This window comes from Engystomops pustulosus, chromosome 9 (assembly GCF_040894005.1).
Source record: "Engystomops pustulosus chromosome 9, aEngPut4.maternal, whole genome shotgun sequence".
In the NCBI taxonomy this organism is placed as follows: Eukaryota; Metazoa; Chordata; class Amphibia; order Anura; family Leptodactylidae; genus Engystomops; species Engystomops pustulosus.
Window position 1 is genome coordinate 90,853,132 of NC_092419.1, and position 17,272 is coordinate 90,870,403.

The 17,272-nt window shown below is 42.3% G+C and overlaps 1 protein-coding gene across 4 annotated transcripts in view; it reads right to left on the reverse strand.

Annotated features, from left to right (window-relative positions):
• Window positions 1-4,245: 4,245 nt before the first annotated feature.
• The window catches only part of DENND1A (DENN domain containing 1A), a 458,345-nt gene continuing 445,318 nt past the window's right edge, over window positions 4,246-17,272 (reverse strand). For 2 of the 4 annotated variants that reach the window (XM_072125842.1, XM_072125843.1), the window contains 4 exons: window positions 16,324-16,412; window positions 9,665-9,793; window positions 9,058-9,310; window positions 4,246-8,562 (listed from right to left, as the gene is read on the reverse strand). In XM_072125842.1, the coding sequence (XP_071981943.1) occupies window positions 7,348-8,562; window positions 9,058-9,310; window positions 9,665-9,793; window positions 16,324-16,412 (1,686 nt within the window). In that variant the 3' untranslated portion in view covers window positions 4,246-7,347. The remainder of the gene's footprint in view (window positions 8,563-9,057; window positions 9,311-9,664; window positions 9,794-16,323; window positions 16,413-17,272) is intronic. The other 2 variants (XM_072125844.1, XM_072125845.1) reach the window with 1 other exon arrangement.

Consider the following 17,272-nt stretch of genomic DNA (forward strand, 5'->3'; position numbering starts at 1 on the left):
TAAGTCAGGTGTCCTTAAGGGGACTGCCTGTACTGTGGAATAATACAAGAATTCAGTGAAATCTAAGAAACCGATCATAAATACGTAAAACTCCTGAAATGATAAGTAGAATGACTGGTGAACTCCTATCAGACACACACAGCGGGCATAGAAATGATACGAGGCGGCAGGGTGGTAGCTGGCTGTAGATATTTATTTTCCTGTAAGTTTCACAAGTTCATTTTCACGGATTTGTAAAGTGCACACTATTTCACCGAGCTTAAAAAAAAAAAAAACAGTTTTTTTTTTTGTAATTTTAGGTTTTACACATAGAATAAAAAGGTATAAATGATAGAAAAATACTTTTCCGAGTTCGCTCATCACTGAAATGTGCATGCATGTCAACGCTATAAAAGAAAATGCATGTTTAACCCGTTCACTGCCTGACCTAAAACACACAACTCTCCCGTCTCTGCCCACAGCAAAATAAAAGATTTATATTTTAAAAACAAACAAAAAAAAACCAAAACACTAAGATAGGTAAAAAAAATATGTACTGTAAGTCACATGCAGAATATGTAGCCTCCAAGCATTGTTATATGTTATGTGGGTAGCAATAAATAGACAAGCGATTGAAGTGGACCTATAATCTCCAGCCTCCTAAAATATCTTCATATAGCTGGTATCTTAACTGGACTCACATCATAATAGAGGAGAGTTTGTATCATGGTCATGACGCCGTTTGCCTTATACAAGCGGAGAGCAGAGTGAACACATAGTTTATGAGTCTTATGTATTCATGAGTTAATGAGTATTGTGTATTTATAAGTGGAAAGCCCCGCCTCTCTGAATACTGAACTACTGACTCATAGGAGGTGGGGTTTGTGTTCTGCTCATGAATACACTAGACCCATTAACAATGTGTCCATCAATGACATTATTTTTCGTGCTGTTTTGGCTAATAGGGGGGTGTAGCCGCCCCAATCAGCCATAAGAACATATACTTAATCTATTTGTCTCTTCATGAGTATGAGCCTGGTATAGATATTTATTGGTACAATTTGAGATCAGATGTAGTTTCTCTTGAATTACTTCTCTATACAAGAACATTTTGCAGTATTATTACCTGCCATACTGAATATATTAGGATCGGTCCACTTTAATCCTTTACTACGAGGGAAACTTCCAGCAACAATACAGAAGAGGCATTAGTGACCAGAACATTGACTTCCAGCAAGTAATACACGTGTGTCAGAAACACTGGCAACCCGATTATTAGTGCAGTAACATGTTTACACAGTGCATTCATCTTATCATGTCTCATCTACATACAGGGTATACATGGTTTAAGTCCAGTCTCACCCAGCCCCCAAAACACAATAGATTACTATCTTGATCTAAAATATTTCAATGCAATTTGAATTATTACAAAACTGATACCTGATACACAGCAAAAGAAACACAAAATAAGGGTTGTAGTAACATCTCTTGACCAGCAGGTGGGGTGGTGCACTTGGTACAGTCGGTGCACCAGCCTGGGTCACTCCCACAGCAGAGATATCAGTGAGAAGTGCAAGCAGAAGAGAGATAGTAACATAGACGACATAACTATATATCGTGAGGGTCTATCTGGCAGTCAAGAGCTAAGAGACACCATGAACTGAGACAGCGGTGCCGATCGGAGGATCAAAGTGGCGACTTTTCCTAGCTATAAATACATCGTGGTCTCTTGTATACTGGGGTAAAAGAATTTTTGGTCGATAATGTAAAGCACCAAACCTAAGTATACAGCAAATTGATAAAGGATTCCCTTGTTCTTCCTAAGAGGCGGCTAAGAATGTTGGAAACTTTATGCAAACACTTTATGGCAGTGACCTTCAGTAGTGATCTGGACATTATAGCTAAACATATACAGAGCTTGAGGTTAAAAAGTCATAAGTGATGTGGATCCTTTTGACTTCTGAATCTAAAAAAATATGACTTCTTATTCCAAGATCAATACCGCCACTAGAGGGAGCTTAAGAGATCAATGCATACCTGTCCATGCATTGATATCCAATAATAAAGCAGTAGGCACCACTGCTCCCTCTAGTGGTGGCAGGTAGCTTGCATGTTATGTCCTGCAAAAATAATTTATCAGGACTGCTAAGTAGAAATGTAAGAAGTCCACTGATAACCTTCATATAGAGCAGGTACGGATAGTATTGAGAACCTTTTAATTTTTTTCACTCTGTATTCACTCAACCAATTGGTAAGATCAAAAAAGTTCTTTTATTGCTCATTGTACACTTGTACACATGTACACTCTGCACTCCATCTTGACAGAAAAAAACAAAATGTAGGTATTTTTGCTAATTTATTAAACTAAAATGGTCACCTTTTGCTGTGACATACACTCACCGGCCACTTTATTAGGTACACCTGTCCAACTGCTCGTTAACACTTCATTTCTAATCAGCCAATCACATGGCGGCAACTCAGTGCATTTAGGCATGTAGACATGGTCAAGACAATCTCCTGCAGTTCAAACCGAGCATCAGTATGGGGAAGAAAGGTGATTTGAGTGCCTTTGAACGTGGCATGGTTGTTGGTGCCAGAAGGGCTGGTCTGAGTATTTCAGAAACTGCTGATCTACTGGGATTTTCACGCACAACCATCTCTAAGGTTTACAGAGAATGGTCCAAAAAAGAAAAAACATCCAGTGAGCGGCAGTTCTGTGGCCGGAAATGCCTTGTTGATGCCAGAGGTCAGAGGAGAATGGGCAGAATTGGCGTCAACAACATGAAAGCATGGATCCATCCTGCCTTGTATCAACGGTTCAGGCTGGTGGTGGTGGTGTCATGGTGTGGGGAATATTTTCTTGGCACTCTTTGGGCCCCTTGGTACCAATTGAGCATCGTTGCAACGCCACAGCCTACCTGAGTATTGTTGCTGACCATGTCCATCCCTTTATGACCACAATGTACCCAACATCTGATGGCTACTTTCAGCAGGATAATGCGCCATGTCATAAAGCTGGAATCATCTCAGACTGGTTTCTTGAACATGACAATGAGTTCACTGTACTCAAATGGCCTCCACAGTCATCAGATCTCAATCCAATAGAGCATCTTTGGGATGTGGTGGAACGGGAGATTCGCATCATGGATGTGCAGCCGACAAATCTGCGGCAACTGTGTGATGCCATCATGTCAATATGGACCAAAATCTCTGAGGAATGCTTCCAGCACCTTGTTGAATCTATGCCACGAAGAATTGAGGCAGTTCTGAAGGCAAAAGGGGGTCCAACCCGTTACTAGCATGGTGTACCTAATAAAGTGGCCGGTGAGTGTATATTACACTCACATGCCGTCCATTTCCTTCTGATGCTCCTTGAGATGGTTTTACTCCTTCATTAGAGTCTAGCTGTGTTTAATTAAACTGATTGGACTTGATTAGGAAAGGCACACACCTTTGTATACAAGACCTCGCAGAGCATGTCAGAGCACATGAGAATCATGAGGTCCAAGGAACTGCCCAAGGAGCTCACAGACAGAATTGTGGCAAGGCACAGATCTGGCCAAAGAATTTCTGCAGCAGTCTAGGTGCCTAAGAGAACAATGGCCTCCATAATCCTTGAACGGATGAAGTTTAGGACAACCACAACTCTTTGTCTTCCAAACTCTTCCAGCAAAACTAAACAATCGTCTGAGAAGAGCCTTGGTGTGAGAGGTAAAGAAGAACCCCAAGATCACTGTGGCGGAGTCTGCTGACGAAAGCCTTTCTGCAGTGCAAGACATAAGAAAAGCCACATACAGTTTGCAAAAAGACACATATAGTACTCCCAGACTATGAGAAATAAGATTCTCTGGTCTGATGAGACACAGATTGAACTTTTTGGTGTTAATTCTAAGTGGTATTTGTGGAGAAAACCAGGCACTGCTCATCATCTGCCAAATACAATCCCAACTTTGACACATGGTGGTGGCAGCAACATGCTATGGGGGCAGGGACATTACTGGTTGTAATTGAAGTTACCGTATTTTCCGGACTATAAGGCGCACTTAAAAGCCTTGGATTTCCTTGGAAATCCAAAGTGCGCCTTATAGTCCGGTGCGCCCTATATGAGGGCAGCGGACTCTACTTACATAGGTCCCCGCTACCGGAGACAGCAGATCTCCAGCGGGAACTGCAGACCACGCGGCACGAACAGCTTCTGCCGCGTGGCCTGCAGTTCCCGCTGGAGATCTGCTGTCTCCGGTAGCGGGGACCTATGTAAGTATGCTATTCTCCACCTCCCCCTCACCTTCCTCGCGTTCCGCATCTCTTCTCGGCGTCGCGTCCCGTCGGGTCTCCGCTCCGCCCCCGGACCTCCGCCACGCCCCGACCCTGCGCCTTATAGTCCGATGCGCCTTATATATGGAATTATTACATATATAAGGCGCATCGGACTGTTGCGCCTTATATTCCGGTGCGCCTAATGGCCCAGAAAATACGGTAACATAAATGCAGCCAAGTACAGAGATATTCTGGATGATAACCTCTTCCAGAGTGCTCTGGACCTCAGACTGGGCCGAAGGTCCTCCTTCCAACAAGACAATGACAATAACAAAGCAGAGGCATCAGAACATCTCTGTGACCATTCCTGACTGGCCCAGCCACAGCCGGACCTAAACCCAATTGAGCATCTCTGGAGAGACCTGAAAATGGAGTCCATGAACATTCACCATCCAACCTGAGGGAACTGGAGAGAATTTGCAAGGAAGAGGCAGAGGATCCCCAAATCCAGGGGGGAAAAACTTGTTGTATCTTCCCAAGAAGACTCCTGGCTGCACCAGCTCCAAAGCTGCTTCTACTCAACACTGAGCAAAGGGGCTGAATACTTATGAAGTTGTGATATTTCAGGTTTTCTTGTTTAATAAATTACCAAAAATATCAACATTTCTGTTTTTTTACTGTCAAGGTGGGGGCAAAGCATATATTAATGACCAAAAAAAAGAATGTTTCTGATTGCAATGAAATAAAGAGTGAAAAATGAAAAGGGGCTCTGAATACTTTCCATACCCGCTCGGGGGGTGGGGAGTATTTTTATTGTTATTTTAAGGCTTATTCTGACAACCACATTTTAGTGTCTATACTGTAACTACCATTAGTGCATCATCCACAGTCCTTATGACACCATTAGGCAGATAGGGATGGGAAAATGTAGCTAGACCCAGCAGAATTGGTCCTAATGCTGATCTCGCATTACAGTAAGTCCAGTGTATAGACCCCTGCTGTATACATCTAATCTCTAATGGTCTGAATGAGTGTCCTTCTGCCATAAAGAATAAATGGAGGACTTGTTCCTATGTCAATATCTTGATTTCTCCATCAGATCACTCATAAATATCCTTTACGAGAGTGTATATAGTGTTTCTGTATAGAGTATAGACTGCACAGACAGTATAGTATTTCTGTATAGGTTCTATATAGTCCTAACCTTATTACGTAACTGCATGGAATAATGAATTCTTAAGACTGACTTGAAGACTAGAGATAATTTTCCAGGAGCCACAATCAGGGGCGCACCAGCCATGAGGCGAGTTGAGTCTCTTGCCTCAGGCACCACCACTTACAGCAAGATTGGGAGCAGCATCAGGGATGCAGTCAGATGCAATGAAGTAGGATCTGATGTAAGCATGGAATCCCCCCCCCCCATACTGAAAAAAACCTAATATACATCTACTAGATGGGGGCAGATGGGGTCACTATTCCATAGCTCGCCTTCGGCAGAAGAGTTTAGGTTCCCCCCTGGCCACAATTGATGGTTTCTCTAGTCACTGCAGAATGAGGATGGTTTTAAATATCACTGACAATATATCATCTCTCACCTGACCCTTGGAGATATTTTCATTTGGGGTGGAGGCTGGTCTACAGATGAGAACATTACACCTCACAACCATGGGGTTGCAGTTCAGCTCACTTTGGCAGTATTAAGTACTGTAGATGGGCGCACTGTCTGAAAATGTTCCGATGTTGCTCCCGATTAAGAATTTCACATTGCAAAAATTTTTCCACAAAAAGTTAATAAATGACACTTCAGCTCAGGGTTAAGGCAGCTGAAAAACAACATTCTCAACAACAACAAAAATATATATATGTACATAATTTTCTCACAAAAAAAAAAATCACTCCTGTTTATCCTGACTGCGGGGGAAAAACTGCCAGAACGTCCGAAATTTGTACAATTTTTTGGATGAAAGATAAAAAAGCATTTAACACTGAGAAATATAATCATGCTCCATATGTATTCATATAGAAGTAACATGCAAGGGTTCCTGCTTCCCATTTCCGAGGGTGACTATGGGTTTAGATTGATAAGTGCCCAAATAAATCTTATAAAAATCATAATCAAAAAGTTGACATAACTGTAGTGAAGGGCTATGGTGAGAATCTACGGTGCCTAGTGCAACATTCATAGTGTACAGAGTGACCGGTGTTGTACCTAACAATATACAGACCAATACGTTGCGTATATTGACACCTAACACTTCACTTTGATATGGCTCGGCTTAAAGAGAAACGTTGCCCAGACCTGGTGTGGTGATCTTCGAGTATTGAGGAGTACGTGTAGACCCTATAGTGTACAAGCTACACTAGTTACTAGTACATTCAGTGTTCTAAATTACTGTAATTTTTGGTGCTCCGAGACATCCATTAGTGGGACATAGTACGGAAACGTCTAAGCTACCATTATATGGACCGACGTGCCGAGGATGGAGAGTAGCAACTACTGTCATATCTTGTTGTGGAGACTGATGACCTTGTGTACTAAGTCACAGAAACCGCTCAAGACAAGTGTATGTATTACACTGCACAGCTACCGACGTTTTGATCCTTAAGGGTGGTAAAATCGTAATACAAAAAACGGTGCATTTCACCACAACGATAACATTCGCTATCACAATGATCAAATTTTCTATAGAAGACTAAAAACTGTGCTGCTTCATAAATGGCAGCACATGGTAACAACGTGTGCTAACACATCATATAGCACTTCCCGGGGACTCGGCGGGGAGTTAACTAGATAAGTAAAGTGTCAATTTATAGTCCTTGACAGACATCATACTGCGATACTTGTTCTGCATCAGGAGCTTTTTTTTTCATGATAATGCGCTGGATTCAGTAGTTCTACATCAATTCCAAATAGGAAAGTAGTCAAGCGGACAACAAGCAAAAAATGGGGATTACCCAAATCTAAAGAGTTCAATGAGTCAATTGTGATTAAAGCCTTTAATTCCAAAATGTCTGAAATTTGAGAGCAAATATTTGATCTCATGGTTGTTCCACGTGTTCTTTAACAACTTGGACCACTTGCGCCTTAAGCTAAACCCATAAATTTCAATCCTACTCAAAAGTCTCCCATCGTTTTCGGAGCTGTTCTACTTTGCCGGGTGATGGAGTTACTGCTTCTTTTGTTTTGTTGAGAAGCTCATCGAAAGGATCCTTTGCCTGACCTGGCTTAGAGGGGAGAAGGACAGGGTCTGCAATTTTTAAAGGTCTAGGAGGGATTGCTGGATACTCCCTGGGCTTAGCGCCTTGAGGTCTGGTGGAAGTCTTAGTTATAGGTAAAGTTCTATGGCCACTTGGGCCAGTGATAATTGGTGGAATGTTATGCCTTGTTTCCGAGGTTGGTTGACTTTGTTGCATTAGAGAAGGGCCAGATGGAACATGGCTCAGTAGATTATTTCCTGCCAAGGCTGGAGTTGGACGTCTTTGACTGTGATAAAAAACGGACCTAGAGAAGAGAGAGTTGGAGACAACTGGTGGGGTAAATGGTCTCGCTGTTATGCCAATCACAGAGACGGAATGGTCCGGTGGCATTGGTTGGATAAATGGATTAAGTGGTGAATGTATGAATGCAGGTTGTGGCGTGGAAAATCCCACGTGGTGAGGAAAAGCTGCAGGAGTGAAATCACTTTGTAAAGAGGTAAAACATGGAGTGCTGGAGTAATGTGGTGCTTCTGAGATCTGAAGACCACCACCGAGAGGAGGCATGGTCTCACTCTGTCCCTGACCTGCTATTAACGGATCTAAAAGACTAAGAATATCATCATTTACAGATATATCAGAGGAAACTTTGACAGGTTGTAACAAATCGATAGAACTAGAATCAGAGACTGGTCTTTGTCCATCCAACACTGATGGTTCTCCAAAGGGTCCTTGAAGGTTTTGTAACGGGAAGCTGATATTCTCACCAAGCTGTAGTTTGCTGGACTCGGCTACTGCTGGTACGCTGTGCTGCTTCGGGACTCTGAGTGCTGGTGGGGGTGGAACGATTCCCAACTCTGGTGTTTTCCTTCCATGTGGTCTTGGGATGGTGATATTACTTTGGCTGCTGCTTAATGTTCCCTCTTTATCCAATGGTAGTGATGTCATTTCCTTCTGTGGAGTACTTGTATCACTCCCAGGAAGGGATGTGTGTTTTTCCGGTGAAATCTGGAGATATTTGTTAGGGATAGCCATGTCATCCTGCCCCATGCTCCACAGTTTGTTGTACGGGTGACTGTATTTCATTGGTGGCACCAAGCGGTTTCTCTCTGGTACTGTGAGATCCATTCTCTGTCAAACAAAGTGATATTTTGGTTAGACATTGCGGCTTTGATCTGTATCATATTCGTGGGTTTATGGTCAATCATGGTTTTCAGTATTTCTGCTTACATAGATTTAAAAGAGCCATTGTTTGCTTTCACAGGCTGCAAAATCTTTCAAGGTGCAGCCCAGCAAATAGCAAGAAATTACAAACATTGTCCGTTCATCTTCGGGATATCAGATTTTATGAGAAAGGATCCCATATAATGGCTACAAGCAGAAATCTTGAAAACCACAACTGATGTGGAGATGCAGGGAATCATCGCCCCACTGATCTAAAAGTGATGACCGAATGTAAAGATAGTTTGTAATTATCGAAGACCTTGGGATTGGTCATCAATAATAAAATCTCTAAAAAAATTCCTTCAATACATTTAAGTTAGACATTAAACATAATTTTATCCTTGGCAGAATTTTAGTGCTGACCCATGTCATCTTACTCCTTATTAAAGAAGAACAAATCACCTGATAATCAAATGTGAAATGGTCTTCATGGTCCTCCTTGGGGGTTCTCAAGTCTTCCAAACTCTTGGCTTGACTTAGAAGTGGTGGTTGTGAATCCACATCGAAATTACTAAAGATATCTTCCAGTAGATTGATATTTGGGACCTCTGTGTGTGAGGTCTCCTGCTCCAGCACTGAATCATTGTCTTTTTCAGGGCTGATGGTCTCATCTCCATCGGCATCAGACTCCTTCAATGTTCGATACTGTTGAGGCCTAAGACAAATAGAAAGCTGTCAGCCATCAGATGTCATGTACACAACTTAAGTACTGAAAAAATAAAAATGATGCTGACCTACATGTGGAGGTCACTCTATACGAGCATGCTTGATTGGTATCATATACAGTCTAACAGTGTATGGTTTTTCTCCTCATTAATATACAGAATTTTCACCTAAAATACATCAATATTATCTACTCTTGGGAAACATCATCTCCATATATCTATAAAAATGACCATTAAGATACCCGTGTTATGTATTCCACATATATCTTATCATGGACCTGATGTTCTTCATGTTGATCTACGTTAAGTGATAAAAAAGAGATGTAAGAGAGTAGGACAGAGACCATTCAAAAGGAGCAGAGAAGATAAAGTTTTCAGAGAAAGCGGAAACAGGATCCTCCTCCTGCAGGAACTCATCATCAGAGGAATCTTCAGAAAGGAAGACAGTATAGTGGCGTGTGGGCTTCACAACGCTGAGAAGACATGAGGAGAAGACAATTAGCAAGGTCAATGATCCATCCACTTAGAAGACTCAACTTTAGGACACAGTATAGCAACACATATCAAATATGAACTGGTATACTTGAGGTAACTTGATGTAGTTATGAATAAAAAAAAAAAAAGAAGATACAGGTCCATGAAGTCCAAAGGATAATCTTTCATGAGGAGGAAATTAGCGGCTTCCAAAAAACCAGAAAATTAACACCCATTAGTTGTGACATTATTGGATCCCAGAAAAGCATCCAGACCCTCCTGAACTTACAGTAATCTTACAGTAAAGAATCCCTGTCTACGACTATGGTGAAACTTCATCTCCTCCATATAGTAGGAAAAGATAAAACGAGACCGTGCCCTCTTACATAGACCAATATTTAGGGTATACCGTCACCACAACTCAAGTGGACGTTTACCTTAAAAAAAAATCTCATGTTAGGGCTGCCCGAAAATGCCCGTTAGTCGGCCAAAATGCTCTTGGTTTCGTCAATTGTGTAGGTACCAGTAGGTGTGACTGGAAGGGATGGTTGGGAATGTTAGTGGGGTCCACACAATTGTAATGTTTAGGTAACGTGGGTTTACCTAAAAATTACTAATATGTAGAGGATGGCAACGTGTTGTGGTGAGCAGCTTCTCTTCACTGGAAGGCTCTGTAGATATGGTAGGATAATAGTACACAGGTAATACAAGAGATGACATATCACAGCAGTGATACACCATAAGTAGTCATGAGCCATGGTGTAGAGGTCATGAGGCTAATCTCACAAATTTGGGCACCCACTCTGGGATGGAATTTTGTCCACTTTTTGCGCATGGCATGCCCAAATTTAAGCAGGACTTTCTCTGAAAACTAGGCACTATACTGGGTATTGTCAGGAATGCATTAAAACCAGAGGTGAAGTGTTATAGGACTTATCACCTTGTCGTATGCATCCCTGGCCGGCCACCATTGTCTAATAGATTAGAATAATCTATTCTAAATTGACTCCTGGGAAATAGAAAATATGGGCAAATCTGAGTATTTTTTACAAGATCCATATTGTGATGGCTATGCCCCTGCAAGAATTATTCAGGAATGGTTTGAGGAGCATGCAGAGAAGTGGAAGTTTTGGACTAGGACTCCAAATTCTCCAGATCTTAATCTGATCTAACGTATGTGTCAAAGCCCAACCGGCAACATTTACGGAGGGTCTACTGTTTTGGCAACATGATGGGACCTATGTGCTCCTTATTAGGTTTTAGGTCTTTATCATTATGGATGATCAATAAAAAAAATGTTAAGTTAAATGTTTTTAGAAGTTGCCAGGTCCAGAATGACTTCTACGCGCTCTTCTACCTCCCGATAACAGGATACATTTTTCGTTATTTCCAAAGACTCTTTAACACTTGAAGATGTTTAGACTTCTCGGCCATTGAAGATAATTGAGATTTTGCTGAGTTGAGGCTCACTCTACGGTATGTCAGACGCTCATCATCATTGATCAAGACCACCGCCTGTAACGGCACGGAACATTTCACCCCCCCCCCTTGTGTTAACACCTGCACGTGACACTGGTGACAGCTTGCTTCTTTTTAAATACCATGTCAGACACACATCCTGCAATAGCCGCGGGTAGCGCCGAGCCTGTGTGCATTATTACATGTGCATGGCTTTATTTTTAATGAGGAGGATAGGCATGGTGAGAAATCACGGACAGGCCTGCCTCACATCACTGTGGCCAGGACTAGGAACTGCTGACAAATGGAGATATCTCAAATTTAATTGACATTTAAATGAACTGGAGATAATAATGGGAGGAAGGAGGAAAAATAATAATAAATACATTTTCTATGGGACTAGAGGACTAGGAGGTTTTTAGATGAACAGCTATTGACTCTCAGACTATAATGGAGATCCCGAGCAAGATATCAGGATACCTTATTCATTATCTATCATACAACAAGAAGATGGAGCTCAGTGTGGTCATATGGTCGTAGTCTATTCATGTTATGGAGAAGAGGTGGTAGCAATCATGACATGTCCGAGCACTACACAGGATCTGCAGGTTTACATGTCTCAGATTTGCATACAAATTTCACTAGAAGATCAGAACCAGAAACCTAAGACTCAGACTGCTATGTAAGTGTAGATTAATATGCTGTATATAACCATAGCCCCATCTACAATGTGAGACTACCACTTCTCTAAGCAAGTTGTATTGAAATGCTCTATCATTTATTTCTGTCCATTATACAATTTCTGAGAAATTCCCATGTTAATCCATATGCTAATGAGGCAGTGGGTGCACCAAGGACCTGCCCTCAGCACCAGGAGTACTGCCGTTACTGCCCGGACCATTAACCTCTACATCAGATAAGCAGAAGAGAAGACGAAATTGGGAGAAGAGGGGAAGAAGAGGCCACGCCCCGGGAACACTTACAGCCTCATTAGCATACAGATTAAACTGGGAGAATAAAAAAAAAGCAAAAATGGTATTAATCAATATATGTCATATAGAGAATTTTAGATGACTACTGCCAGGCATGAAGGTTGTCCTCCTGTCCTGTGATACCTCACAATCATCTGGGAATGTAAGAGCATGTCGTGTCTGGCATAGTGCGGTAGGGAACACAGTAACTGGCATGGTATGGGGTGACCCACTCTGGGAGCTCTCCATGACAGACATTATACACTAGGGAGTACAATGGCTGCTAATGTGTGGGTGGACTTAACTTAAAGGAAACCTACCACTTGAAGTGGCAGGTATAAGAGGGAACTACCGAGCTTATTTTTGTTAGCGTTTTAAACCGCAGTATTGTGGTTTAACCGGTTCACGACCGCCCGCCATGTATTCATGGCGGCGGTCGCGTTCCGATGCATGGAGAGGGCTCGCGGGCCGAGCCCTCTCCATAGCCGGTAAGTCTCTGCTGCATATTACCGGCACCGATCGCGGGTGTTTTCTTGCTGATCGCCGCTCCCCGTGTCGGCATTGGGGGCGGCGATCCGTCGCCATAGTAGCTTCGGGTCTCACGAAGACCCGAAGCTACTTCGGGTTAACCCTGTAGTATGGCAGTATATGGTAGGATCGATCAGACAACCTAGGGTTAAAGTACCCTAGGGAGTCTGAAAAATAGTAAAAATAAAAAAAAAAGTTAAAAAAAAAATTATAATAAAAAAACCCTAAAAATGCAAATCACCCCCCTTTCCCTAGAACTGATATAAATATAAATAAACAGTAAAAATCATAAACACATTAGGTATCGCCGCATCTGAAAATGCCCGATCTATCAAAATATGATAACGGTTTTTCACTGCGTTTAACCCCGTTACGGAAAATCGCGTCCAAAGTCAAAACTGGCACTTTTTTGCCATTTAAAAAAAAATTTAAAATTCTATAAAAAGTGATCAAAAGGTCATACAGTCCTAAAAATAATATAACTGAAAACATCATCAAAAGTCGCAAAAGATGACACCACCCTCAACTCCATACAACAAAGTATGAAAATGTTATAAGCACAAGAAGACGGCAAAATAAAAAAAAAATGAAAACATTATAAAACCTATACAAATTTGGTATCCCTGTAATCGTACCGACCCAAATAATAAATTAGATGCGTCATTTGTGGCGTGAAGTGAAAGCCGTAACATCCAAGCCCACAAGAATACGACACAAATGCATTTTTTCACCATTTTCACTGCATTTGGAATTTTTTTCCCACTTCCCAGTACATGGCATGGAATATTCAATGTGATCACTATGAAGTGCAATTTGTAACGCAAAAAACAAGCCGTCACATAGCTTTTTACGTGTAAAAATAAAAAAGTTATAGATTTTTGAAAGTGGGGAGTGAAAAATGGAAATGAAAAAACGGGAAAGGGCCCGGTCCTTAACTGGTTAAAACACTTTTGAAACTTTATGGCCGAAGCTGCTTCGGCGCAGGGAGATACGCGCTTCCTATGTAGCCGCGTGAACGGTCGCGCGCATGGTGCGCCGAGCGCGTACCTCCCTGCGCCGAAGCAGCTTCGGCCATAAAGTTTAAAAAGTGTTTTAAACCGCGATACTGCGGTTTAAAACGCTAACAAAAATAAGCTCCGGCACCAGCTCATCCTGAGCTGGTGCTCGCTAGTTCCCTCTTATACCTGCCACTTCAAGTGGTAGGTTTCCTTGAACTGAATAAAGGGGTTGGCATTGTGTAAGGTGACCAATCCTGCCATAACCGTGCTGAACAGGGTGGCTCCATTGCAATGTACGGTTGTGTACACTGTGGCTGCCACTGAAGAGAGGGGGACACAATGGCTGGAGCTGCACGTTGTGGCCAATCATGGATGACTCCAGTATAGTGAGCAACAAGGTGTTTGGCACTGGGTGGCTCCATGGCAGTAAATGGTTGTGCACATTGGAGCTGGCACTACAATAGATTAGCAACTCAATGCTAACCAGCCACCGTGAACAATACACAATGGGCACACTGTGGTGGGCACACGTTCCTCATCGAGCGATGGAGGACCCGTGTGAGACTGAAGCTCCATACATTTCTTATGATTTTGGAGGACATGTTCACTGTTTTTCTGGGAAACCTTTAAAAGAATCCCTTACAAAGGGTATATGAAGAATAGCCCGATGTGAGCTATTGCTTCTCTAGATTGGTTGCCCAGTTCATAGTTTTTTTGGATATCCTGAATGCTGCCCTTGTCTATCTCCTAGAGACCATAGAGCAGAATAGAGCGGCGAGGTGCCTGTGTTACTTGCCCCTCCATTCACATAGGGAACCCGGGTGGTCCTATTCTTGTGATTGGTGGGGGGCCCAGTGGTAAGACGCCCTATCCCAAAGTTGGTGGAAGTCCAAAAGATTCATTTGGTCCTGCCTCTTACAGTCTGCAGTCGGGTTTGTATGCTCCTGCCCATTCTTAAAAAAAAAAAAATAACAGTATCTAATAATCCATAAAGTTTAGAAGCAGAATTTTTTTTAAAAAACTGAATCTTTTTTTTTTTTTTTACAGGAATCGACACAATTTTGGAGAACAGATTCTACATATTACCATCTATCTCCACAAGAGGGCACTAGTGGTCCACCTTCAGTGTCATTTTACCCAAAATCAAGGGGAAAAAAATTCCTGGGCTGTGAAAAGAAATTACCTTATACAAAGAAATTAGCATTTTTTATTCTTTTGTGCAAACTGCTACCTTCAGTTTGTATTGTGATCACAAAATCAGATGGGTATGGCGATATGACAACTCGAAAACATGACTAAAAATATACATCGCGCATTAACCAAGAGGTCCAGTTACACCTTGCTCCAGTGAACACTAATGAAAGTAGGCAAGGGGGGAGGGGGGTGCAAAATAAGGCATTTTATTAAAGACAGAAAATGGGCATAGTGAAAAAAAAACCCTTGCCACTGCCTGGATTCCACAGATAGAAAAACGGCCTAACGCCGGCGCTTATACGTGCTATAAACAGAGGCGCCATCACTATGTGCAGGGACGGTCGCCAAATAATCCTATTTGCAATTACATAACGCTACACATTTGGGTATAGCCCCTTGATGGGAATCCAACGGGCAGGAAATGCCAGCAAAGGGGATAGGATTATCTTAAAGGGAACATGCCACCCAAAATAAATACTTCATAAAAACTTTGATTAACAAACATTGCCGTTACCCCTCAAATAGTTCCTTTCCATATGGCTGCAATGTTAAAAAATCAGTTTGCAACTCACTTGAGTACAATTATGTTAATGGATCCTACATATTACATTCTACGGGCATTGTCCGGCCTCCTCGTTTCTGATTGACAGGTCTCACTGCTAGGACAACCTGCTGTATGGAACTAGTACTTAGGGACTGTCTGCCAATATTCCACTACAGACATTTATAGCCCTGTTTACTTATCATTAGGGGTTAAAAAAAAAAATTGGTGTTTTACACGGTGCCTTGCTGGAATGTTAAAAGAGAGAGCTCTGTTACATAATTTAGCACTTCTTGTCATGTGATCGGGGTGATGTCATCTATGGTCTTTTACCCAGTAACATTAACATCTACCTCATGTATGTATTTGATCACATGAAATAACAGCAATCCTCCATGAATTACTACTCCTCCCAATCCTCAAGGACCATGCCTTGATTTCATGTGATTTCATCATGTGATTTCATCAGATACATTCATGAGGTAGATGTTATTGTTACTGGGTAAAGGTCCTTAGATGACATCACCCTGGTCACATGACATGAAGCGCTGAATAGTAGGGAGGCATAAGGCATCAGTTGGAGAAGATGGGAGAAGCCGGTTCAGCAGGACAACCCCCCCCCCCCCACCCTGATGCCAGGTAAAATGTGAAGGAAAAGGAATAGGGTTGGCTTCATATATAGCTATTATTTCTATATCACCTGATCCATGTGATTGGACCCCAAAATCCCCATAGCTAAAACACAATCTGATGCACAGCAGCTATTGATGATATGAGACACTTCATTACATTTGAAGAAAAACACGTGACCCTGACATGTAGAGAGAGGAGTGACTTACTGGTCAGGGCTGGAGATCGATGTCCTGCGGTTCTCCACTGCTGCATTGCTTTTGGGCCGGCGGGCAACATTTGGTCTCGGGGGACGGACCTGTAATGAAAATATTACACAACCTTTAGACAACTTTAAGATTTGCAGATCCTCCCAATGATCCTGCCAGGAAACCATGTCACTGCTGTCCGGTTTTCTAAAGCAGAGAGCATGAAAATCTGCCAAATCTTTTGTACAAAGCCTTTTACGGTCATCAAGAAACCGATTCGGGTGTAACACACGCAACAATGCTTATAGGAGGTGGAATCCTGGAGTATAGGAGGTGGAATCCTGGAGTATAGGAGGTGGAATCCTGGAGTATAGGAGGTGGAATCCTAGAGTATAGGGGGTTGCAATCAAAAATGGACAATGATGAACGCTGTATGTGAACATACTGGTATATTGAGGAGAGCAGCTGTGGGGACTTCCATGTGGCTGCTCTTCGACTTTCCTTACTCCCTATGACATATCGGGGATCTACTGTACATTGAATAAAATTTCTCGTAAGACAAAGGACAGTTGACTTACCTTGTTGGAGAATGTTACATATTTTTATTGATTCCTTCTAACCATCCCGGATTCAGAGGGACAGTCCCAGATTTCATGTGTGGTCCTAGGCACATGGTTTAAAGTCTGTGTTTTCAGGAGGAAATTATACAGTGGGGGTCCACAGTAGGGAGGATCACAGGGCAGTGGTCATTATATAGTTTAGGCCAAGAGTAGCGACAGTGTGGAGGATCACAGGATGGTGGAGTCCACAGGAGGCCAATAAGGAGGGCGTTATAACATGTCGGCACAGGTTATACCTAGCGTTGGCCACTTGAGGACACATATACTTATTCACTGTAGTGATGTAGCAACTCCCCCGCCCCCACACACCCCGTTTCCTTCATCTGGAATTAGGGCGGCTTGTTATTGAG